The sequence below is a fragment of the Zootoca vivipara genome, chromosome 4 (genome assembly GCF_965207765.1).
Source record: "Zootoca vivipara chromosome 4, rZooViv2.hap1.1, whole genome shotgun sequence".
Classification (NCBI taxonomy): Eukaryota; Metazoa; Chordata; class Lepidosauria; order Squamata; family Lacertidae; genus Zootoca; species Zootoca vivipara.
The window spans coordinates 62,034,913-62,061,362 of record NC_142587.1 but is presented as its reverse complement, the minus strand read 5'-3'; the positions used below and the strand labels follow the sequence as shown (position 1 = coordinate 62,061,362).

Genomic DNA, 26,450 nt, shown 5'->3' with positions numbered 1-26,450 from the left:
TGCTGTATTCAGCTTTCGCTAAGCTAAAGGCTCTTTACTAGAGGGTGTGATATATATATATATATATATATATATATATATATATATAGAGAGAGAGAGAGAGAGAGAGAGAGAGAGAGAGATCATTCCTACAGTGTGAGGCTATGTTTATGCATTGAAAGTTTGCAACTAAAAGAATCTTAAAATAGATTCTACATTGGTATACTGTACAGACACCCATATTTAGAAAGCCGTAGTTTAGCTAAATAAAAGGCACTGATCTCTCTCTCTCTCTCTCTCTCTCTCTCTCTCTCTCTCTCTCTCTCTCTCTCTCCATCCTTTTCTATCTCTAATCAAATTTAATTTAGATCAGTAGCTTTCAACCAGTGTACCATGGCACCCTGGGTTGCTTTGAATGATGGTAAGGGGTGTGGCAGGCAACACTGGCCTCTGTCCCTCTTTCCTTCCCTCCCTTCCTCTGATGCCCTTTCGTTTTTCTGCTGCTGCCTCCAAAGGTAAGATGCTGGCCTCACTTTCACCTTTGGCCAGTCTAACAGACTAAGGCCGAGGGCATCATTGAAAGTTTCTATTTTTAGATCATTGAAAGTTTCCATGTTGTATCTATTCTTTATAAGCGCAACAGCTGCAAATGTCTTTCTAGAGAATCTTCCTGTTTGTTTATTCCCTCTGATGTATATAAATTTACCCAATTCTATTGTCTCTGAAATTTCCCTTAACAAACCATTCCTTTAGGAAGGCACAGAACACTGCCTTTTTTGCCACCAACACACAGGAAGCTATCTTATACCAAGTCCTCAAACAACAATTGGAGCATACAGTAATTCAGATGTAACGTTAAGCAAAACCATGGCTGGGTTTTTTTGGCAGGGGAGAAACAAAGTTCTCGCCATTTCAGCAGAATGTACCAACACTGCATGTTCACACTTAAACCATAGTTTAATTTAACTATGGTTTAAATATTGAACCAAAGGCCACAGAATCTTCTTCCACAAAAGGAATCTATACTCAGCTTTTCCATTGTTTTAAAAGTCCTAACAAAATAGCATTCAAATAAAGCATGAATGATATGGACTTTGCCTGGTGCCTAATGAAGTCGCAGTGATCTTTAGTAAAAGAAGTTCCATAGTTTCAGAACCACCATAGAAAAGACTGTGTTTAATCACTGTTACTCTTTGCTTCCCAGATGTACAATATAGGCTTATGGGGCAAATATGAGCAATTGTTATCCAGTACATTAACATAGATGTGTTCCTATATTCCTATACACCCATAAAGGGAAATTGTAATATATACGAACACCACTGAATAACTTAGAACTTGGGAATTATGGAGTAAAACACCCAATATCTAGTTTATATTTGCACATTAAATTTAACTTTTGGGGAAATGGTTTCATATAAGACCTGAACAAAACCCCATCTTGATGTGAACTGCATGACCAAAAGGACCTAAGCCCCCACCCCCACCCCCCAAAAGCACATTTTTACATTCCGGCAACCAGCAGTGAAACCTGAACCACTCATGCACTTCACAATACAACAACTATCTATACCTTTCCTATATACATCAGCTACTATTTTAAAGTTGCGGGGGGGGGGGAGAGAAAAATATACTATATACTGTAACAGCCAGGATCTGGGTGGTGGGGTGTAGTGAGCTGGGCATGCACAGAAGACCTTGAACTTATGTACTTTTACAGGATTTTTATCTTCCTGTAGCTGCATAATATCACCCAGCTGGAACCGACCTTTGTCCAGTCTTAGAATTATTTATGTCAAAATCAAACGTGGGACAATGACTTTCATTTAATGCATTTCCATAACAAAGCAATGCTTAAAAATAACTGCTGGGGAATTTCAAATCCTGTTCTGTCCACAGAATAGTGGCTTGAATTTAAAGGCATGCTGATAGCTAGGAAAAGAATGAGCACTTTTGTATTTTGCTCTTGTAATGAATATGGAGTATCGTACATTTTAAAGCAATCTGTAACCCTGCAGATATTGTACTGTGCCATTAATAGCTTTGATTACAGCCACTCCATTAGTCCAGCTGAAGTAGAATGAGTGGATGAGAGCCAATAGGCCTCACAGCAAGGATTTACAGGGCCACTGATTGCCTAAATATTTGATCTTTGTCTTCATCATACATCAAATACAGTATTTACTTGATAGCTAAGTGGTCACCCCTCTGTTATAAAGAGTTCATTATCTCTGCAAGTCATTTTGGGAGTTGTAGTTCTTTGAACAAATTGTTTTCTTCTACATGAAATAAAAGCTGGTTATTGACTCGATTAGCGGTAATAGAAAACTGAAATGATTTTCATTAGTAATACAGATAATGTTTGCACTAATCTCACAGGAAGCCAGACCACCATAAAATACTAATGGGTTGGTATTGGGAGTATATCTCACAGATAACTGATTTTTCTCCTACTTATATGTAAATGAGTTTACATGAAATAATAGGCAGAACTTACAATAATAGCAGAAGGACTTATTGTGTACTTTTGACCTCCTTAGAAATGCCAAATAATGGCATCAAGAAAGAGAACACTGATTATGGGTCCAACCATAGGCATACACTTGGGGCTGCCCCATGACTCAGATTAAGCAGAATTCCCACAGGGGGACTGACAGCTCACTTCCTTAGGGGAGCAGCCACATGTTCCACATTTAAAAGAAGCTTCCCCATTCTGGACATTTGCAGGGCCGCCAAATGGGCCTCCATGCACACATTTGCCAAACACTAGAAGGGCCTCACTCAACACAGTCTTTGGGGAAAAAGTACTTCAGCAGGTAGTCAGTCCATGACCCTACTCCTCTTCCACATATATGTACTACAACTCTCTTGTATCCCATACCAGGACTGTCCTCCAGGAACCTCTGGGGGGAAACAGAAATTTTGACCGTGAATTTCTATTCCTGTGGTTCCTGGAGGGCAGGGGCCACTTCTCATCAGAGGCCAGATCATGGAACATAACAGTAACAACATGGCCATAAATCCTTAGTATAAGGCACCAGGGTAGGCTGTTTTTATCCTGCATCCGTTTCTCATGTCTGTCATGCTCCAGAGCACCGTGGACAGAGACCATAAGTAGCAACAACACCAAGTGGACCTTGAAACAGCATCAAGGAACTCTATGGTGAGTCTGCAATGGGGTTGAGGGGTCTGTCTTGATCTGACCGCCAGTCTGGAGAGGGCAGGATTGCCCCTCACCTAGGAGGATTCAAATTGGACCCTATGAACCTACAAAAGAGGAGATACGTTTTTTAAACGTTAAGTCTTGTCTGTGATGTCCTGTGTCCTGTGGAGGTGTCATTGAAGAAGGTAGTCAGGCTCCAATGAGAAGTAGAGGGAGCTTGGGAAGTTAGATCTAGGGGACCAGGAGATGTTGGTGGCGGCCAAGAGAAAATATGATGCCAAGCTAGCACTCACCCAACATCCATCTCCTAGGACATGGAGATGTCAGCATGCACAAACCTAACCTAGCCACTGCCAGCTCACTAGAAGGAATGCCTGCTTGCTTGTCCTGTCTTAGAACTCTAGCCACCAGCCACACTTAATGTTGTGGCCACCCCACCCTTTGAAAGGAAGGTGCAGGGCACCTGTTGCTTGTTGGTGCCTTTGATCTCTCATATAACAGCTGATCCTTGCAACCTGTGACTTGCCTTGTGTACCACTCTAATATGAAAACAAAAGCCTTCAGCAAAACCAAAGATGCAAGTTCCAGTTCTTCATCAGACATGGAGACCTTTGGCAGTTGTGTTCCTTGTTTTGGGGTGAGGCGTTGCAGATTAGAGCTAGAAACGTAAGTTCAGAATCATTTCTGAACTCAGTTATTGCAAGAATATATGTACACTGTAGTGTATTAATGCTATCTGGCTAGTAATCATATCAGTTTCATTCATTCATCCCATCCATTCATTCATTCATTCTTTATTATCTCATGCTTCAGCCAGAAAGGCATCAGAGTGGGCAACCAGATCACTAAAAAGAGGAGGTGGTGGACTCTCCTTCCTTGGAGGTTTTTAAGCAGAGATTGGATGGCCACCTGTCATGGATGCTTTAGTTGAGATTCCTGCATTGCAGGGGGTTGGACAAGATGGCCTTTGGGGACGCTTCCAACTTTACAATTCTATGGTTCTCTGAAAAGAAAAAGACAGCCTTAAAGCACCTATAGCTGTTGTTTTCTGATAAAGTGTTCTTATTTAACATTATTGTGATGGCATTTGATGGTTGGAATAAGACAGTCAATTAAAATTTAGCAAATAATGTTAGGGCTCATTTGAGTGCTCTTTCAGATACATCCAATGTTTAATTCGTTTGTTAAATGCTAATTTAAAGAATCATGCTATAAAAATACCAGTTGCTAAAGAAAAATTAAATATGAACTTGGCAGTAGCTGTAATTTCTTACAACGTGTGGCATTTTAAACTGCTTTAAACTTGGACTGCATATAATTTGGAATGGTAATAAAAGTCATAGGTGGTGTCAAAAGCCGTATTTTCAAATTGCTCTTTTACAACAACAAAGAGAGAGAGGGATACTCTCCTTTTGGCTAAGCTTTTAATGAGCTCTTGAGTAGTAATTAAAGCCTGAAGTGGTGAGTTTTTTCTTCCTCCCTTGGGAATAAGTACATATTTTTGTCTATTTATAATTTTTAAAACATCAGTTCAAATTAAGGGAAATGGGGCTTTTCCAAACACTGAAATATATTTTTGCTACAAATATTTTTTTAAACCCTGAAGATTTTTAAAACAAAAATGTAAATCAGTCTTGTTTTCTGTTACAACAACGCAGCTGTGGAATTCACTTCCACTGGAGACTTGCCAAACTCTGAACCAGAGCATTTTCCAGAAGTATAGAAAGTATAGAAAGACCTTCTATTTGCTTTGCATATTTAATATCGAAGGTTAACTTGGAATAGAGTAATTTTAATATGACTTGGTATTATATGTTTTGACATATATTGCTGCTACAGTATTTTAGTACTGTTTATTTGATGTTAAACTACCCCTTCAGTGAATTGGGCAGCTAGAAATTAAGATTTCATTAGCCTCTTCAGTTTTCATTTCTAGGTTCATATACCAAGAAATGCTAAAAAATGAAACAACATTTAGTTTAGTGGAAAGTGAGAATTAGGACCAAACTAAGCATGGTTACAGTTATGCATGAAAGGACCTCCAACTTTTTTATTAAAATAAATTATCCAAATACTACCAGGTGCTCAGTAGGGTGTACCTGTGTGACTATGCTTCCCTTGCTTGGATTTCCTACTATTTGAACTGTTAGGAAAATCATATTTGAACATGTTATGTTTTAGGTAATGGGGATAAACAGAAATTTTAGGAGGGCAATTTTCACCAGGCAAATGAGGGAAATGGAAGTAACTGCAGAGGCTAAAAGGGCTGCTGTATGCAAAATAAATTAGAAAGGCAGATTCATTATAACATCTCTATATTCTAGTTTGACTTTGAGACATTCAGACAGCTTCAACAGACAAGGGCAATAAAGTTTCTAAAATATTCATGCTTCCATGTCCTGTAGAGGTGAGTTCCATAGAGCAATTGTGCGATTTTATTATTATTTTATTTAACTGTTACATTTGCATCCAACACTTCACTGAAGGAACTCTGAGAAGCATTTAGCCTCACAATTGTATATTGGGGACTGGGAAATTAATTCCCCCGTAGCCACCAGTCAGGTATTTTGAAGCTGAACAGAGGTTTAAATGTCAGTTCCCCACACTCAAATTTGGCAGTCTAAAGTACACCACAAAAATACATCTCATTGCTGAACAGAAAAGTCTTAGTGTATTGAACTTTAAAGAGACATATCATGCCCCTCATATCTTTGCACTGTTTTTTTAAAGATGGGATTATGCAAATACATATTGTATTGAAGAGTTAGAAATATATGATTTTCTTTTTCCTCTGCAACTACCATTCCGTTTTAGTGTCAGTCAGAAAAAGACCTGCATAATGGTGGTGGTGTGATTGTTCCTGTGCTACATTTACCATGCATTCATTCACACAGAAAAATAAAGTGTTTGTAAATTGGCCCCATAAATAGAGAAGAATTACGATGTGAAGGGAGCAGTTTTAATGTGTAGTATTAGGGACTCTCCCATTGGTTGCTGTACTCATGTCCTGCTTGTGGGCTTCCCATGAGCATTCATTTGGCCTCTGTGAAAAAAGGATGCTAGGATAGATGTACCTTTGATCTGATCCAATATGGATGTTCTTATGAACATACAGAGAGCCACAGGTTCCCCATTTCATAGAATCATAGAGTTGGAAGAGACCACAATGGCCATCCAGTCCAACCCCCTGCCAAGCAGGAAACACCATCAAAGCATTCCTGACAGATGGCTGTCAAGCCTCCACTTAAAGACCTCCAAAGAAAGAGACTCCACCACACTCATTGGCAGCAAACTCCACTGTCGAACAGCTCTTACTGTCAGGAAGTTCTTCCTAATGTTTAGGTGGAATCTTCTTTCTTGTAGCTTGAATCCATTGCTCCATGTCCGCTTGTCTTTAGCAGCGGAAAACAACTTTTCACCCTCTTCTATATGGCATCCTTTTATAGATTTGAACATGGCTATCATATCACCCCTTAACCTTCTCTTCTCCAGGCTAAACATACCCAGCTCCCTAAGCCGTTCCTCATAAGGCATTGTTTCCAGGCCTTTGACCATTTTGGTTGCCCTCCTCTAGACACGTTCCAGCTTGTCAGTATCCTTCTTGAACTGTGGTGCCCAGTTCTGGGAGAGAAATTCTCTTCTTGTCTCTTTCCCTCTGCCCCATCTATTATGGTGCTCCTCTAAGATAACCACCAGTGCTTCTTTTCTCAAATTCTAGATGTTAGGGCTCTAGCTTTTCAGGGAAAATATTTCTACCAAACTGCAAGCCATTATATCTAAACTCAGCTTATGAGCTTATGTCTGACTAAAGCCTACTATGATCAAATGTGAAGGACCATAAAACACGGCGGCAATAATGACTAACTCCTGGGAAGATGGAAATGCTTTCCACTTCTCCTTTCTGAAGAGAACAACACATACCTCAAGAGTAAGCTTATTATAGCAGAAAATTCTATATTGGATACCACTGGGAGCATTAAAGTTGTGAAGTCATGGAAGAGCTACAAACAAGCTATGAAATTGAAACTAAATAGCCTCCTGACAGGAGATACTGTATGTAGACCCCTGCCTCAAAAATCTCAACTACAAATGGTAACTACAATGGTACCTCTGGTTACGAACACTTCTGGTTGTGCACGCTTTGGGTTACGAGCTCTGCTATCCCGGACGTAGCTGCTCCCGGTTGCGAACTTAAACGAATTAAGTTCGTAATCAGAGGTGCTACTGTATTTAGGCAATGGAAACACCTTACAGGCTCTCCTGTTCTGCCCAAAGCACCAACATTGTGACAACAGCAACAACACTAAGCCCCAATATCCTCCATGATACACACACACACAAAAGGTAAGTGTTCAGATTGTACATCTCTTATGGGCAGCAGTGCCAGAGACATGGCTTATTTTCATTAAACTCCTGCCACATCGCAGCACATGAGTGGGTGTGCATATGACATCACATAAAGCTGCTGCCCAGATGTTTAACAGGATTAAGATTAGACATGTTTCATACAGAATATGCTCTGTGGGAAACATGCTGACAGAAGAAAACATTCACCCTTGCAGCACAGAATAGGTTTGTGGAATTCTCTTCCACAAGGTGAGGAAGCTGAAAATTGGTCTACCAACTGCTATTAGTCATGGCGAATGGAACCTGCAGCAAAACATTGTAGTGTAGGATGCTCCTGTTCACTGTTCACGTTAATCCACCATGCTCTCCTTCTGCCTGCCCCATTCAAACAGAAAACAGATAATTGGCATAATATGGTCACTGAGCATGCTCAGGCCACATTTGGCTGTACTTGTTCCCTTTTTAGTTCTGTTCATCCTAAACATTTTTTGTTGCTCTGGAAATCTTGTGGTCTTACAAGACTGATGGTACCTCCCACTTATGAATAGGTAGTGCTGTTGTTGCTACATAAAGAATGGCACCAACTCCTGAGCATCAGAAATAGAGGGAAGAAATGGGCTGCTGCAACAAAATGTTACAGTGTGACGTGCTTTTGAGTGTACCAGTCATTCCATTGCTTCTTCCTCCAACAGCCAGCATTCCATGTTTACCAAGTGTGTTCTGTCCTCACTAACATGCTTTTAGGGAAGTACATGTCCAACCTGCATTAAAACCTTTTATTTTTGTCCTATTTACTAAGAATGCTCATCTGCCATTAGTGTATCTTAATCCACAAAACAAAGAGATGAAAACATTACCACTGTATTTAGTATTCATACACAAGATGTAAAACACTAGCCGTTTCTCTTTGAAATAGCACTTTAAAAAATCCTAATTCAAACATTAGAATAATCTTGTGCAGGATTTGAATACCATGAATATGGGAAAGAGAAAACATTTTAGAAGCCTGTAGAAAGACCTAAAAATTTCATTGAATTCAAATTTGGAAGGTATAAGCAGAAACACAGAGAGAAGCGGGGAGCGGGGTTGAGACTTATCGCCCAATCCTAAGCATGCTTACTTTGGGGTCAACACTATTTAATTCCTGGTAATTCTGTTTAGCCATAGATTTATTATTCAGTTAAACTATGTTGACAACAATAAAGCCCAAGAAGGGTTTGGAAATTGAGCAATGATTGCACATTTTATCAAGAACAGGTGGATTACATTCACAGGTGCTAAAGTTATTTGCCAATCTGAATGCCAGTGAGCATTTATTAGTAACCACATGAGGATCACTACCAGCATCCCTTTATTGTTCAGCAACCATCAACTAAAAATTATAAATATAGATCAAAATAACAAAATCAACACAGGAAGGGCATCATGAGGCAGCATGCAGAGGTTCCAAGAATATATACCACATAAAATGAATATGAACATGTAGTTTGATTGATATATGAACATTGTGTGTGTGTGTGTGTGTGTGTGTGAGTGAGAGAGGAGTCTTAAACAAACAAACAAACAAACAAACCACCTAGCAAGTCTGTTTAGAAACTTTAGGGATCAATCCTATGGCAGCTGGGATGGCATCCCAGAGCTATAGAATACATAGGATTGTTCTCCAACAAAGTTCCAATGTTGGAGATCATCAGGTGTCAATTTGCGTGGCCCAACCAACACCAGAGCTTCAGCAGTGGGATCAGAAAGGGACAGCCAGAAAATGGTTTGTATATAAACCCCATCCTGGTGCCCCAACATACTCCCCAAACCAGAACAAGATTTAAATTCACCCGTATTCTTTTTCCACATTGATTTTAATTTAAATCTTCAAAACACAAAGTTATTTTTCCCTTGAAAAAACATTGGCATTCAAGATGAGGTAAGAATTAAATATACTTTTTATCTCTGTAGAGTTGATGCTGTTGTTATTCTTTCCTAATTAGAAGTAATAATACCTACTTTACAGGGTGATGATTGGGTTAGGATTAAAAGAATGCTAAACAATATTAATAATAGTATCAGAAATGCAGGGGACAGAGAAGCCCTTAACAACATGGATAAGAAAGAGAGGAACCAGAGGGAAATTTACTTGGAGTGACAGGAGCAAACTGGAACTCAGATACTCTGGGCTAACCAGCATCTTCCAAAGAAGAGGAGATAATTAGGGGGAGTGGTAAGGTAAAGGTAAAGGGCCCCCTGACCATCAGGTCCAGTCATGTCCGACTCTGGGGTTGCGGCGCTCATCTTGCTCTATAGGCCGATGGAGCCGGCGTATAGCTTCCAGGTCATGTGGCCAGCATGACAAAGCTGCTTCTGGCAAACCAGAGCAGCACATGGAAACACCGTTTACCTTCCCGCCGGAGCGGTCCCTATTGATCTACTTGCACTTTGATGTGCTTTCGAACTGCTAGGGGGGCAGGAGCTGGGACCGAGCAACGGGAGCTCACCCCATTGCAGGGATTCAAACTGCCAGCCTTCTGATCAGCAAGCCCTAGACTCTGTGGTTTAACCCACAGCGCCACCTGGGTCCCTTAGGGGGAGTGGTAGCAGTGGTCAAATATGGAAGGAGGGAACTGAAAGATGATGGGTCATGAAGTAGAAAAGTTAACAGTCTAGAAAATAAACAAATTGAGGAGGTTGAAAGCTTTTATCACTTGGGTACAAAAGTCTACTTTTTCCCATATATGCAAAGCCATAAGTCTTCCATCTTCTGTCACTCTGAAATTGCTTCTGAATAGAGAACAAAAGCCTTCAGGCCTCCATGTTTTCCATTTTCTTCCCATAGAACAGGGGTTCCCAACAAAATTTTCTCGAGGACCCCTCATCGAGCCGCTATTGTGACAAGGACCCCCATTATTGTGACAAGGACCCCCAGGGAGGAGGGAGGGGAATGGAGAAGACAGGGTACCTGTGCAGTAGTGCACAAATGAAGCTGACGCGCGCAAAGCATCTTGGGGAGGTGAGCGTTAGTAGAATGCGCGCGCTGCCTCTTTGCAAAACAGTAGTGTTTGTAAAGCACTACCTAACGGCATACAGCAGAACTACTGCCTCTATCTAATTCTAGTTTTGTGCTAGACTCTGCTCATGCAGGAAGTGGCCAAAACAAAAAATCTGTTATCATACGAAATATATTTAATATATTTTTTATTCTAATAGCATCTTGAGGACCCCTCTGGCATAGCTCGCGGACCCCTGGGGGTCCCCGGACCACCTGTTGGGAACCACTGCCATAGAATATATTACCTGTTATTCAAAAGCCCCACATTCTTTTACTAGAGAAGAAACATTCTTCAGCATAGCTGCATGAACTCATGCAAATCTGCTACAACTTTAGCCTTGGCAATAAAAAAATACAAGCTTAATAAATGATGATGATGATGATAAAACTAAGCTTGTTGATGAATTCTTGCATGCTGTCATTGGTATCACAGGCAGTTTTGTCTACAACCATGCCACAGCAAAGGAGACTCATCACTGCCCAACAAGATAAAGACCAAGAACTTCAGCTACCCTCCACCACTTAAATTTTACTGACATTATTTTCCCCTTTTAATAGTTACTAATTTCATAGATCACGGGAGGTCTGTGGACATAGTATGTCTTTGATTTCAGCAAGCATTCAACAAGTCTTTCCTTGGATTCATGGTAAAATATGAGGTAGGCTTCAAGCCAACTCCTCCCCACATGCTGGGCTATGTGGTGTTTGGATTGCTTCTGCTAGCTCACCAGCTGTCATCACAGCTGGCACTTGCATCACTGGCACAGAGCTTGCCTTCTGCCTGTGAAACACACATGTGGGCGTAAGGGCCACCAGGGAACAGTGGTGGAGCTGAGCTGGTCCAGGAACAATCCATCTTACCTTCCAAGTACCGGACTGCGATAACTTCCGGTGTCACTTTGCCCTTCTATGGGCACCAAAAATGGCTGCCGCCGCCTTCAAAAGTCGCTTGTACACATGTCAGGAAGTGCGTCACGCAACTTCCGGTGTCACTCCGCCCATCTATGGGCACCAAAAATGACCACCGCCGACACCGGAAGTCGCGTCTATGCACTTCCGGACATGCGTAGATGCGACTTTTGAAGCCGGCGGCGGCCATTTTTGGTGCCCATAGAAGGGCAAATCGGAAAGAAAAAAATGGCCGCCGGCAGGAGAAAACAATGGAGAAAAACGGGAGATGAAGTGATACGGGAGACCACCAGGAAAAGGTAAGTAAAAACGGGGGTTTCATGGGGAAAACGGGGTACTTGGCAGCTATGCAATCCATCAGTTGGTTAGAGGATCTTCTGTATCCCAAACTATTCTAATAGCTGGCACTGGTTGGCACAGGGACTGATCTGGGCTTGACTGTTGCATCAGCCTGAAGTTGGTGCAGGGATGTGTCCCAGTCTGTGTCCCCCATGTCCCACTGCCACTGTGAGTCACCAGGCTCTGGATATGGTGGTAGCTCTGTCACTCTGCAGAACCTAAGTGGTGACAGCACCAGATTTGGATAGTGATACAATATGGTTAATTGGATCCAGGTGTGGTTGAACCAAACTGGAGCAGGTCCAAAAAAGGAAGACTAGAATGGTGAGGGGTTTGGAGGAGAGCTTGAAAGTGCTGGGCATGTGTAGTCTGGAGACATGGCAGCTGTCTGCAAATTCTTACAGTCTGGTGTGCAGAAGGTCGAGCACTTGTTTTCTGTTGCTCCAGAGGGACGGACTAAAACTAGTTGATAGAATTTTCAAGGAAGCAGATATCAGCTAAATATTGGAGAAACATCCTGATGGCAAGATTTGTGAAACAGTGAAACTGACTTAGGCTCTCCTTTACTAAACATATTTAAGCAGAGACTGGATAGCCATCTGTAAGAAGCAAAGCACTTGAATCCTGCATTGCAGATGACCCCCCAATATCCCCTCAATTTCTAGTAACCTGTCATAAAAATGTTTATTTACAACGATTCAAAATTTGTTCTTTGTACTTACAATTTCAATTTCAGCTGTAAAACTACTATAGGTTTTTGGATTATCTTTGCATTAGTAATTCCTTGTGGATGTATTTGTACTACATCCACAAATATTTCACTTAGCATTTACAAAATTTGTATTATGATGGTCTCAGAGTTTGGCCATGCGATGCAATAAATAGCCTTATGCTATCTATCTTTTGTATAGAAAGTTTGTGGACAAATTAGCATGCTTAAGACTGCAACGTTTAGCTAAAATTATTTTAAAAAAACCATTCAATAGTATAGTCACAGCTTGTTTGGAAATACTGAGTACCCTTAATTTTACTTCACATCTGCAGACCTGTGCTTTGCAGCATTTGGCCTTGGGCTGGAGAGTGATTACTAGCAAGTCTGACATACTTAAAGGCTGTCAAAGCTGAATTAAAGGAATACCTAAATAAGAACAAAGAAAACAAATAATGTATACAGAGATTATGAAGCTAAACATGCTGCTTGTACTGCAGCAAGCCACACATTTAAAACACAGCCTGAAGCATAAACAAGAGATATATTACCATATGTTTTAAGGTAATCAAAGGTTAGTGCCAAAGCATAAAGGTTAGTGCCAAAGCATGTAAACTGTGAAAAGGGAAATGATATTCTTCCAAATGTTTAGAACAAAAATGCCAGTTTTTGAGCCATTTTAAAAGTAAAAAAAACAACCCCAAAGTTTAAGGTGAGGAAGGAGACTGCAGCCTGAAGACTTTCACATCTTAAAAAATGAAATAAAAATATATATAACTATTTTATGTTCTAGTTGCTAATATGAGGTGCAGGCTAAGAATATGGTTGGAACCCTCAGTAACAGGCCATTGCTTCTGTTTAATATATGGAAAGGAACATACTCACTAGGCCCCTTTCTCATAGAGATGAAATGAAAGGCGCTGCGGCTTTTTCCTGAAGAGAAGCCAGAATGTGTTTAGCTTGTAGTTGTTAAATGAGGCAGAGAAACTTTCATGGGCATTGCAAATCAGCCTCACCTTGTGTCTTACTATGGAAGTGGACTTGAAGTTGGATGTGATATCAAAGCTGAGAATGTGTTTATATTGTGCAATAAAATGGACAATTTGGCATTTACAAGACACAGTAAAAGGAGTGACATAGATGCCGTGTACAGGTCTTGCCTAGGCTTTGTGAACTGAGGAACAATTGCCTATTCAGCTATGGAATCAGTGGATGGACTTGGGGTAAATATTATCTCTCTTGCTTTTCTATGTATAAATTGTACAGTACATTGTACACAGTCAAACCTGGGAATCGCTTAATACCAATGCTACCTCACATCTAGCAAAAGCACCAGATCAAGGTCCCCCCCCCCCAAAAAAAAACAAAAACAAACTATGGACATAATATTTCAAGGTGAGTGCAGCCCATGCAAGACAGGCTGAACACCCAATCTTGAATCAGGCAGCCCAACCCCATCTGGTGCCTCTAAACGTTTTGGACTGCTACTCCTACCATCCCCAGCCAATGTAGCCAATGGTCAGGGCTGAAGGGAGTTGTAGTCTAAAACATTTAGAGGGCACCAGGTCAGAGGAGGCTGCTATATGCATATCCCTGTGGGTAAGTACCATAATATTCAATGGGGTTTACTTCTGAGTAGACATGTATAGCGTTGCACTATAAGTAGTACTTATAGTATGGATTTTGAACTAGATACAATATTGTTTCTGTTCCACTCCTGTCATTTATTTGTGTCTTTCAAGTGACTAACATTTTTATTTTACTATATTTTTGTATTATATACCACTTAACTACTAGCATTTATATACCACTTAAAGGTAAATGTAAAGGGACCCCTTACAGTTAGGTCCAGTCGCGGACAACTCTGGGGTTGCACACTCATCTCACTCTATAGGCCGAGGGAGCCAGCGTTTGTCTGCAGACAGCTTCCGGGTCATGTATCCCGTATGACTAAGCCGCTTCTGCTGAACCAGAGCAGTGCACGGAAACACCGTTTACCTTCCCGCTGGAGCAGTACCTATTTATCTACTTGCACTTTGTGCTTTTGAACTGCTAGGTTGGCAGGAGCAGGGACCGAGCAAAGGGAACTCACCCCGTTGCGGGGATTTGAACTGCTGACCTTCTGATTGGCAAGCCCTAGGCTCTGTGGTTTAACCCACAGTGCCACCTGCATCCCACTTATATACCACTTATCTACTAGCATTTATAATTGGCATTGCATTCCTTAATACATCATAACATTAAACCCATTTACCTACTAGATGGCCAGTAGCCTAGAAGAATTACAATGCAAAGCATTCCAACCATCTTCAGTTCATTTGTGGGATGAAAATGCTAGAGACAGCAATGATTCTGTCAGTTTTCACTACTATAACTTTGGCTGAATTTGAGCCTGAAGCACCTGGGCATCCCAAGCATAACAAACAATAGTTGACAGTCACTACTTCATCGTTATTTACATAGCGACATTCATATATAATGGCAGCGATGAATGAAAGGAAAATGCTGAGGTTTTCAATACCTTTTCTCTCTCTCTACAAAAAATGCCTTCTGATTCTGTGGATAACAGAGTAGGGAAAATTAGGGAACTGACAGTGTTGCATAGTGGTTTAAGTGCTGGACTAGGACTTGGGAAACCAGGGTTCAAGTGCCCACTTGTCCATGATGTTCACCTTGGGCCAGTCACTCACTCTCAGCCTAACCCTACCTCACAGGTTTGTTGTGAGGATAAAAATGGGGAAGCATAGAATCTTGTATGCCACCTTGAGCTCCTTGAAGGAAAGGTGGGATATAAATCATAGAACTGTAACGTTCGAAAGGATCCAGAGGGTTATCTGGTTCAACCCCCTGCAATGCAGGAATCTCAGCTAGATCATGCATGACAGATGACCACCCAGCCTCTGCTTAAAAACCTCCAAGGCAGGAGAATCCACCACCATCCATGGGAGTCTGTCCCACTGTTGAACAACTCTTACTGTTAGAAAGTTCTTCCTGATGTTTAGTCAGAATCTCCTCTCTTGTAACTTAACTCCATTGGTCTGGGTCCTAGCCTCCGGAGAAGGAGAAAGCAAGCTTGCTCCATCCACCATATAACAACCTTTTAGATATCTGAAGATGGCTGTTATAACTCTTCTCAGTCTTCTCTTTACCAGGCTAAACATACCCACTTCCTTCAACCATTTCTCATAAGGCTTGGTTTCTAGACCCTTGATCATATTCGTTGCACTTCGCTGAACATATTCCAGCTGTGGTTGGACTGAGGCAGAATAGAGTGGTACTGTTACTTCCATTGATCTGGACATTATATTTTTGTATGATTTACGTAGCCTAGAAAAGCATTAGTGTTTTTCTTTCTTTGCTTGTTTTTTGCTACTGCATCCCATTCATGTTAATTCATGTTAAGCTTGTTTTCTACTAAGACCCCTAGACCTTTTTCACATGTACTACAGGGAAGCGAAACATCCCCATCTTATATTGATGCAGCTGATTCTTCCTGCCTAAGTATAGAACCTGGCGTTTGTCCCTGTTGAAATTCATTTTGTTAGTTTGGGCCCAGTTCTCCAATCAGTTAAGGTCAACTTGAATTCTGATTCTGCCTTCTGAGGCATTGGCTACACCTCTGAGTTTGGTACCATCTGCAAATTTGTTGAGCATCTCCTCAATACCTTAATCCAAGTTGTTTGTAAATATGCAATAAATAAATGTAACTAGATAACAGCACCAAAGGAAGAAATCAGCCACCCTAACCTCAGATACATTATTGCAGAGAAAGGAAGAAAAAACACTCTGTCCGAACTGCAAAAAGTTTTGCCCAGGACTAAAAAACTGGGGATACATTGTTGTCCAAGTGTCTAGAATGGTAGTGTGATCACTTTAAAAACTGGAATATTTACTGAATGCTGAGGAAGATGGTAAAACATAAGTTGCCATCTTTTATTTCATAGAGCCATCTATATCCCAATTATATAGGGATTTGGTTGATCTGATTTATATCCTATGTCCTTTTAAAATGTGCTTTTTTGAGGGGCCAATTGGGTTGTTTTTATTTTAATTATGTATTTTGTGGTTTTAGATCTTGATTTTATTCTGTGAACTTGCCTGAGACTGCTGGGTATAGGGCAGTATATAACTTCAATAAATAAACAAAATTAAATTACATGTGTGCTGTCATTAGAGAAGGACTCAATTAGCTCTATTCATCACTGACACCATATATATCATCATGGAAATATATAAGGAATAAGATGCTGGGAAAGGAAGGGGGGACATGTCCCTTCAAAGAGACCAAATAAAATCAAGTAAGCAATGCACAAAACTAATTAAAGTTGATGCAACAAAAACTAAAGCATTTTTGATGCAATTTATTAAACAGAAAGGCTGTGAAATTAACAGCAATCAAAAACTAATTAAAGCTGATGCAATAGAAGCAGCCAAAGAATGCCTGATAACATTTATTGAGCCAAAGAAACATGGCTGTCAAGTTAAACGAAATCAACCACATTCTGTTTTTGAATAGTAACGCAAAGATAATTATGCACTGGGTGACACACTCTGAATAAGATTCAAGTCATTACCTCAGAAGACAAAAGGATTGACATGCAGTACTAAAGTGCTTCCACAGAAAGAGGGCCTTAATGTTTAAACCTTTGAAGAGATTCCTACTCCTAGAGTATGACTCATCAATTAAATATAACATGTCATTGTTATGTTATGATAACCATTAATTAATAACTGACATTTGGGATACTCCTGTTGCCTAACAGGGCATTTCAAGCTAGGAACAGAACTCCAACTACTTCCCATTCTTTCCTATGTTATACCTAAGAAACCACATTAACTGACATTTCAAGTCAAAGTGCCCAGGGGCAAAACAGACCCTTTATCCTCCTATAATGCTTGGCAACCTTTCATTTCTTACATGTGGTGCGATGACCAAATGAGACAACCACCCCAGACTCAAGGAAACCATTCCAAGAGCTTACTGGATTAGGGACTTTGGATAGCCTTGTTAAAAAATTCTTATATAACAGGAAATATATTTCTTATATATCCTAAAATGCTTTGTATGTTCTTTAAGATTAAAAAGTACGAGCTGTCATTGTTGCCTTTAAAAGTTTTTATTATGCTTGCAAATAAAAAAGTATAGCACTTATATTTTCAAAAGCACCTGCCTTTCCATTTTGCACTACATATTCCAGAGCCAATCCATGGCCAGACAATGGTCAATTTTGCATGATCAAATCTCATCTTAGCAGAATGAGATATGCATGATTTTCACCTGCCAGAATAAAACCCCACAGCTCATCCCTTCATGCAAGCAAGCAAGCAAGCAAGCAGTCTCAGTTAACCTCCTATTTTATTCAAATCAGAAACAATTAATGGCTTGCATCTAAGCTTCCGGGGTATGGAAGCTAAATTGTTTTATTGTGTATTTTAATTATGTGCAGGCATATTTTATAACTTATAAACTACTTAGAAGCTATTTTGGCAAGTAAGGAGTATATTAATCAAATGATCAAACATTTTATTTGTATGCCACTTTTCCATAGTTAAAACTATGCTCTAGGTCAGGCATCCCCAAACTGCGGCCCTCCAGATGTTTTGGCCTACAACTCCCATGATCCCTAGCTAACAGGACCAGTGGTCGGGGAAGATGGGAACTGTAGTCCAAAACATCTGGAGGGCCGAAGTTTGGGGATGCCTGCCCTAGGTAGTTTACAACATGTAAAAAAAAGTACACTGACTGCAAACATAAGAAAAGTAGTCATAAACAATAAAGACATACCCTTCCAATTGTCCCTATTTTCCCAGGGACAGTCCCAGAATTACAACAGCCATCCTGGCTTCTGATTTGATCCCAGAACGTCACTATTTCCCCTGCTAGTGCTGCTACCGCAGAGCTCAAGAAAGAAGATGTAGCCCTGTCCGAGTCCCGTTGCCAAGCAAGCAGGGGCTAGATATCTCTGAAGAACACATCCCTGAGAACAGAATCCACCTATGAAGTCCCACAGTCTAGTGGTGAGGGAACCCAGATGATCACAGAGCCAAGAGTCCAGACGGAGAGCAGGAAGCAGCAAGACAGAGCTAGGAACCACAGGCATTGTTTCCAGCATCTCACTACTGCTGAGAGCTCTGTTGAAGAGGTCTGGAACCAGCTGTTCTCATCAGTGCATTCTGCTCTATATCTCTGAAGGAAGATGAGCTGCAGATGGGCTCACTCCTCCTTCTCCCTCTTCAGACTGGTGTTCAACAGGTGTTCAACCATTATACTGATGCTTGTTCCGACTGGCTGTGAGATATAATCCTGTTGCCTCTCCATGGCTGCTACTGCCAGTCTCCTTCCTTGGGCACCTCATAGCTGCTGCTGAAGAGTTGGTGAATAATAGGAGAGCTTCCTGCTGCCAAGGCCCAGCCTTGCATGATGTGTCAGCTCTGAGGGGCAGGCAGAGGGCAGGGCTACCCTGGGCGGAAAGAAAGGGGGAGTGGAGCGGAGCGCAAGGGTTTTTTAAAAAAATGCTTTGTGTGTCTGCATTTAATATTGCCCTTTTCTAACATTTATTTATTGATGTGTGTTTCTCTTTTTGTCAATCAGAATTAAGAGGTTTTCTCTGGATGGTGGAAGGTGTATGTGCTGTGTCCCATTGGTGTAATGGTGGTGGAAACGGCCCAGGACTGACCGGCTGGGAGCCTGAAGGGCCCTGCCCTGCTTCTCTTCACCTGGCTTGGGGTGGGGCCTGACAGGCCCCATAAAGGAGTGCTTCTGCTGGTGCTGGGCAGAGAGGGCTCCGTTTTTGTTTTTTGTTTTTCAATTGCTTTTATTTTTTATCTATGTATTTTAAATTGTGATTGATATTCATGCTGTATTCTTAGTTTTAGATTTTATGATTTATGTGGAAATTGTTTTCCATTTGGTTTTGTACTTTTTGATGCATTTTATTTATTATGACTTTTGTTATGTTGGTATTTATGTAAATCTTGTCATGCTGTAAGCTGCTTTGAGCATTGTTTTAACTATGGAAAGGCAGCATACAAATAAGATGATGATGATGATGATGATGATGATGATGATGATGATGATGAAATGCACTGTGGGTGGTGGGTGGGGGGAGGGCTATAAAATGGGGGGTTGAGGACGGTCAGTTATGGGGAGCGAGAAATGCCCCTATCTTCAACTGAGCAATGTTGGAGGGTATATAAACAAAGCATCAAAAAGTGCACAAATTAATTGGAACAATTTCCACATAAAACATAAAATCTAAAATAAAGATATAAAACATTAAATTCAGCAGCAATCTCCCCCCACCTAAACAATATCCCCACCTAACAACCAACAGCAACTTAAATTACAGCTGTGGCATTTATCTGTTCTTAAATTAATCAGTGTATAGCAGGCATCCCCAAACTCTGGCCCTCCAGATGTTTTGGCCTACAACTCCCATGATCCCTACCTAAGAGGACCAGTGGTCCGGGATGATGGGAATTTTAGTCCAAAATATCTGGAGGGCAGAAGTTTGGGGATGCCTGGTGTACAGGATTACTCTGCCTATCTTTCTCATGGGGAAATCAGTATTCATGGCTGCTGAAAGTGTGTACATGTGGAAACCTCACTCCCCAGTCTCTGTCCCACTCCAAGATACAAAACATGCTTTATGTCCCTTACAGGAAAACGAAAGCGCTATTTTATTTACATTGCTTAAGTAGGACAAGCAGAAATAATCACAGGTGACATATACAGAAACATGGAACACCGCTTCCAGTATTTAAGCTAATAAGTTAACATCATTTACTTCTACCACTGTTTCCTGTAGATCCTTAATGAATTTTAAATTATTATATTTTGAAATTACTGGTAGCAGTTAAGAAAAGGGGGGGAATGAATGTAGCAGTGTTACATACATATTGTCTCTTATTATTAAATTTTAAACTACAATAATCATATTTATGTTTTCATTTTTCCCATCCTGCACCTGTTTTTATCTACTTTTTGCTTTTCCAGCGCAGATACAACATGTGGCATTAGAGCTGTTGTATACATGTTTTTCATAGATAGTGAAAATTATTTATTATGATAATAACATCAATTTACTTCTGATTGGATATTCTTTCATTATTCAGTAAGACTGGAAGGATTCTGTGTGGTTCTCTCAACACCCTTCATTACATCCTGACAACACGGTGATCTGATTTTTAATCTCACAGGCAAGGTTTTCCTTTTCTTAAGTTCTCAGAGCTGAGAACGAAAGCAAAAACTGATACTTTGGAAGGAATTTTTTTTAAAAAATCAAATAAATAAAAGGGGGGTGATGTGTATCAGGAGCATAATTTAATCTGCAATAAGACCCTATATGTTCCCATGATTATAAATACAGGAAATATCCACAGCTAACCAGAGCCACATTCCTATATACAGTATTACCTAAAAGTCATCAGTACAGGAAAATGCAGAGAAGTAAAATGAAGACATAAAATAGAATCCATTTGAAAGACGTTCATACCAAACTTGGGGGGGGGGGATATATCATTTGGGCTAGTTTAATAGTCTCTCTCATTAGGAGAAACGAACACACACAGAGAACATATCTCTGCCTTCTGATTAAGCAATGAGCCAATACAGCTGTAAATCTTTCAGAAATTCCCCACGGTTCAATTCAAAAGAGCAGTGTTTTACTCTTTTCACCTCCTATCCTTCATTTTCAGACCATCATTGTGTTAAGTACATAGGAAAACTCTTCATCATGCTGTTAAAAGAAACAGGGTTTTTTCCTGCTATCCTCAGCAGCTTTGTAATTTCTCCTTATTTTTAGAGTGATAAAAAGATCCATAGAAAGGTAATTAGTCTGTTGACTTCATAGCAGAGTATTGGTAAATATTTAGGGCACAGTTATTCACCTTAAAAATTATAGGCACAATAAAGCCCCATTTCTTTCCCCATCTACCCTGTAGGGCAGAGCTGTTTGTCTGAACTAATTTGCACAGGAAGGGAGTCTGAGGAACTGAGGGATATAGTGATAACAAGAAACTTAATCTCTAGGCCTTGTTGATAAATTTAAAATTGACAAATCATTGGATGCATATGGCAACCACCTGAAAGTACTGTATTATCAGGCTAACTCTGGCTAATACAGTGGTGCCTTTGGATGCGAACGGGATCTGTTTAGAGCAGTACGCAACCCACGTCAGTGCTTCTGCACACACGCGGGTCATGGTTTGGTGCTTCTGTGCATGCACATGACGTCATTCGATGCTTCTGCGCATGTGCGAACCGCCAAACCTGGACGTAACCCGTTCCGTTACTTCCGGGTTCGGCGCGTATGTGGCCCATGTTGTACTCAACCCGCAGCATTCCTATCCAGAGGTGTGACTGTAGTCACAATGAGTGTGTGTAGTACTTGAATAACAGTAGCTGGGGAGAAAAAGTGGAGCAGAATGAGCTTGCGCTCCAGGCCTCCTTGTGGGCTTCCCTTAGGCATCTGGTTGGCTGTTATTAGAACAGGATACTAGACTAGAATTCTGTTAATTTAATCCAAAATCCATATTGGAACAATATGTTTATTAGGCCAAACAAACAGCACAAAATAGGTTTGTATACTATTTAGTGACGTTTGGTTGGTAATAAAGATATTGTCTTAATATGGATTTCGGTATTATTCTCATTGGCCAATGTGGCTGCTTTATTGCAATCCAAATGCATATTTTAATTTTTCACTGTATGTAATTCTATGTGTGTGCTTACTTAAATTAATATTCTTTCTCGAATTGCACTTTGGAAATATATTTTTCTCACTGATCTAATATATGGAAGCTGATATATTTTTGAAGAGTACCATTATGATCAATGACTAGAATCGTGAATCAACATAATAAATTCTCTATACAGGACACCAGCTAATGAGTTGCAAAACTTTTTTTTAAGGGCATTTAAAAATACTAGTATATAGTCTATTAAATAAGATATACAAGTTAAAGAAGGTATATAACTGCCCATGATTCTTGACATACATCACTTGATTGGATGAAGAGTCAAATTTTCCATGAGATAAGTCATATCAGAAAGTACTGCAAAATTAAATCTGTTAACACAGAACAAATGCAAAGAATGAGGTGCTTGGAGAGAATGAGATGAAAATATATTTGAACATGGCCCTTTCCTTTTCCAAATTCATTTGTTAACTACCACACCATCTTTCCTATCTAAAAATAACATTCAAATGCTACAAAATGCTGAGTTTTCATATAAGATTTTTGCTGGCTTTACTTTATTTTGCACTGTAACACATGGCATGTCGCTAACTGAGAAATTTGATTAGGGTATTTCAATTTCATGCCATGATACTGAAGGTCATGAATTTAATCTTCCTCTGTTCATTGTCACCATTTCTGCTGCTGCCCATAAATTAAGTAAAGCAACACTTTTGCTGAATAACTGGCCATCTACTCTAGAAATACCCTACAACAGCCCTTCAAACAAAACAAGCCACTGTTTGTATTCTAGGTCTCTGCCTAATGGGGGAAAATCCTATTTGTGCCTCCACACTGTCTGTGTGGGGAATGAGGACATTCGGAATGAGAGGGGGGTTTGTGACTTCAGGAGAAAGGGCTGCATCTAGCCTTAAACACAGGGCATCATCAGCGCCAGTGCTGACTTCATAAGGAGCGGAACTCCTAAGGAAAACATCAATGATTGGGAGCAGATAAGTTTTCTATTTCTCTCAATAATGGCAACAGAAACGTATCTTCCCTGCTTGCAAACTTTACACTGTATCTTGGTAGGCTATTGAGTGAAGCTTATACTGCCTTTGCGCAATCCTCAGGATATTCATTGAGTGTAATCCTATTGCACACTTACCTGGGAGTAAGTTCTATTGAACTCAGTGGGACTTCTGAATATAGATCAATATAGGACTGAGCTGCTAAAATATTCCTTTCATCATCTTTCTATTGTTTCATCCAATACAGTAATCTGTTCCTGTCTTAATACAGAAAAAACCTCTGGGAGAGTGGCTGTGGAATTACTTTCCTTTTTTCGATATTTTATGTTTTCTGTATTTCTAATGAATCATACTGCCATTTGGAAGCACAGACACACACACACCAAGTATAAGCATTATTGTGTCTCAGACTAAAAATTTGTAAGTATATTAATGCTTAATATTAACTGCATTTTGGCACTGTAATTCCATCTGATATTTTCATTGAAGAATAAGGTATTTCTATATGGAATTTATTGACCAGGTTTAAGTCAGTCAAGGAATTAAAGTATCTATAGAAACCATTTTTGTATGGGGAATAATGAGCTTCATGTCTAACCCCAAGTGGACAGATGATAAAGGAAAACTAAAAAACACACATAGAGCAGATAGATAATAGAAGTGAACCAAAATATAAACTAATTAAATATATAATAATATACAAGAAAAGTATTCAATAGCCGCCCATACTTTATCATGGTAATCCTTATAACAATAAAAAATGCAGATCAGCATCATTATTTTCATATTGAGTTCAAGTCACATATGCATATTATTTTATCCAGGACATAAGTACATAGACAACACAAAATTTTGTTCTCTTGCGCTATGGGTGATCACACACATACAACCAACAGCAATAGGATCAAGATCCGGACCATGCTCCTACCTGCTCATGGGCTATGGCTGCTTCAACTATTCTTTCAAACCCTGAGTGGGCAGCCAAATAAACAGCACAATCAGGTGGGTGCTGGGTGCCATACTTTTAGAGGCACTGTCACCATATTGAAGCAGTCAGCCAGTTTGGCCCCTTCTCCCTCTCCTTCTCGCCATCACTGGCCATCACACTATAAGGGCAGCTGTCTGCCGCTATCATGAGGCATAAACACACCATCACTGTTTTGAGTAAGCCTGGCTCCTCCATACTACTGCTCAGGGATTGAAGAACAGCCTCCAGAACCAAGGGTGGTGATCATTTCAAGTAGGTCAAGTGCATGCCCACATGCCTGCTAGAAAAGAGTTTTGAAAAATAAAGTTGACAGGAAGAAGAAGAAGAAGAAGAAGAAGAAGAAGAAGAAGAAGAAGAAGAGGAGAGTTTGGATTTGATATCCCGCTTTATCACTACCCTAAGGAATCTCAAAGCGGCTAACAATCTCCTTTCACTTCCTCCCCCACAACAGACACCCTGTGAGGTGGGTGGGGCTGAGAGACTTCAAAGAAGTGTGACTAGCCCAAGGTCACCCAGCAGCTGCATGTGGAGGAGCGGAGACGCGAACCTGGCTTCCCAGATTACGAGTCTACCGCTCTTAACCACTACACCACACTGGTGTAGGAAAACTATACTGTCATGGGAAACTGGGGACCCAGATTCCCCAGCCCATACCCAAAAACCCAACAGCAGAGCAAAAACAAGTCAGTTAGCAATCAGAACCAATAGGCACTAACATAGTCCAAACATCAACATCTTTACATTTTTCTGATTTCACTCGCAGTGTTTGCCTGATTCACAGCATTCAGCCCAACATTTTTTGAGCAATCACCACCATCAGTTTTAACATTACAGTACTTATCTATCTTTCATTTCTTTGCATGCCTCAGTCTGGGCCATAGCTACAGGGGGGGGGGCACTAGCCGGGTATTTTGCTTCACTGAAGCCTCCAGAGGGGTGCCATTGAGGCTCCCAGACTTTGTCTGTGTGTGTGCAAATGGACACTGGGTGTGTGTGTGTTCCAAACCGGGTCTTTGAGCCAGGTGAAATAAAGTCTGGTATTGGCCCTGGCCCTCAGTTTCACTCCATTGGACAAACTCCTGGATTTGACCATGGTGCATAAGTGAGCAATTCTTGGCAAATAAATAAATAAAAACTGTAGGACATTATTAAAGCAGTTTAGAATTTTTTAATCAATACACTATTTATTACTTAAGTAAGTTAGAAATCAAAGCATATTCACCTTTCTTGTCATCGAAGTACAGAGTCTGTTGAGCTGGATTTGACCACTGGAGGGAGGTGTTATCATTTTGATCAACCCTACAGGTCAACGTTGCTGTTTCACCCTCGATAACTGTTACATTCTGTGTGAGCGGAAACTGCCCTTGGCTACCTGCAGGGAGGATATATAAGAAAAAGAATGTAGGTTAGATTACTGCAACACATTATACGTAGGGGTGTCTCTGAAAATGGGTTTGTGGTTTTTATCATGTAATGTTATGTTGTGGACTGCCCTGAGATCTACGGATGAAGGGCAGTATAAAATTTAATAAACAAAACAAAACATTACATTAAAACTTATAGGGGAATAGTAATAGCTTTAGTCTCCCAGCGGCTTGTGCATTGGGTAGTTGTTGTTTTAGTAGTTTACTTCCAGCAAAAATAAACGTAAGAAACATTGGTATTGTCCTATAATGCATGTCCATCCTCGTCATAAAGATAAGCAATTCAGGGAAAACAATCTCAATATCTGAACTATTTACCATGTCTGTGGATGATGAAGAATCACAATATTCATGTGATTGTGGCAAGCTCCACCTATGCTCTTTAAGCTGCCATCTTTATATAGAGTAGTGCAGGAGGGGACACTGGAGATAAATTAGAGAAGCAACCAGCAACTACTGTGGCACAAGGAGGAGACTTTGGGTGGTGGAGCCAGCTCCATGCGAAAAGATAATCACCTGTGCTGGAGCAAGTATCTATTCAGAAATCATGAATTTGCATTGTGCTGGCAGCAACCGTTCCATTGCCAAAGATAAGAAAACTTATGGAAAGTATTATTTCACGGAGTCTACACTTTTTAAAGATTTATTTATTTATTTTGCCTTCCCTTCATCCAAACATCACAGGGAAGTTGATAAAATACAATATACTCTAAGTACTGTATGAATAACATTGAATATCACCTTTGACATATTAAAAACACAATGTGTCATATACTGCATTATTTACGGTATTTAATCCAAAAGAAGCACAAGGCAGAGGGCAACATGCAGTAAAACAACACC

The 26,450-nt window shown here is 40.3% G+C and overlaps 1 protein-coding gene across 4 annotated transcripts in view; it reads right to left on the bottom strand.

The window, feature by feature from the left end:
- CADM2 (cell adhesion molecule 2) overlaps positions 1–26,450 on the bottom strand; it is a 370,367-nt gene that overhangs the window by 128,695 nt on the left and 215,222 nt on the right. For all 4 annotated transcript variants that reach the window (XM_088667995.1, XM_088667996.1, XM_035116024.3 and 1 more), the window contains one exon: positions 25,406–25,555. In XM_088667995.1, the coding sequence (XP_088524121.1) occupies positions 25,406–25,555 (150 nt within the window). The remainder of the gene's footprint in view (positions 1–25,405; positions 25,556–26,450) is intronic.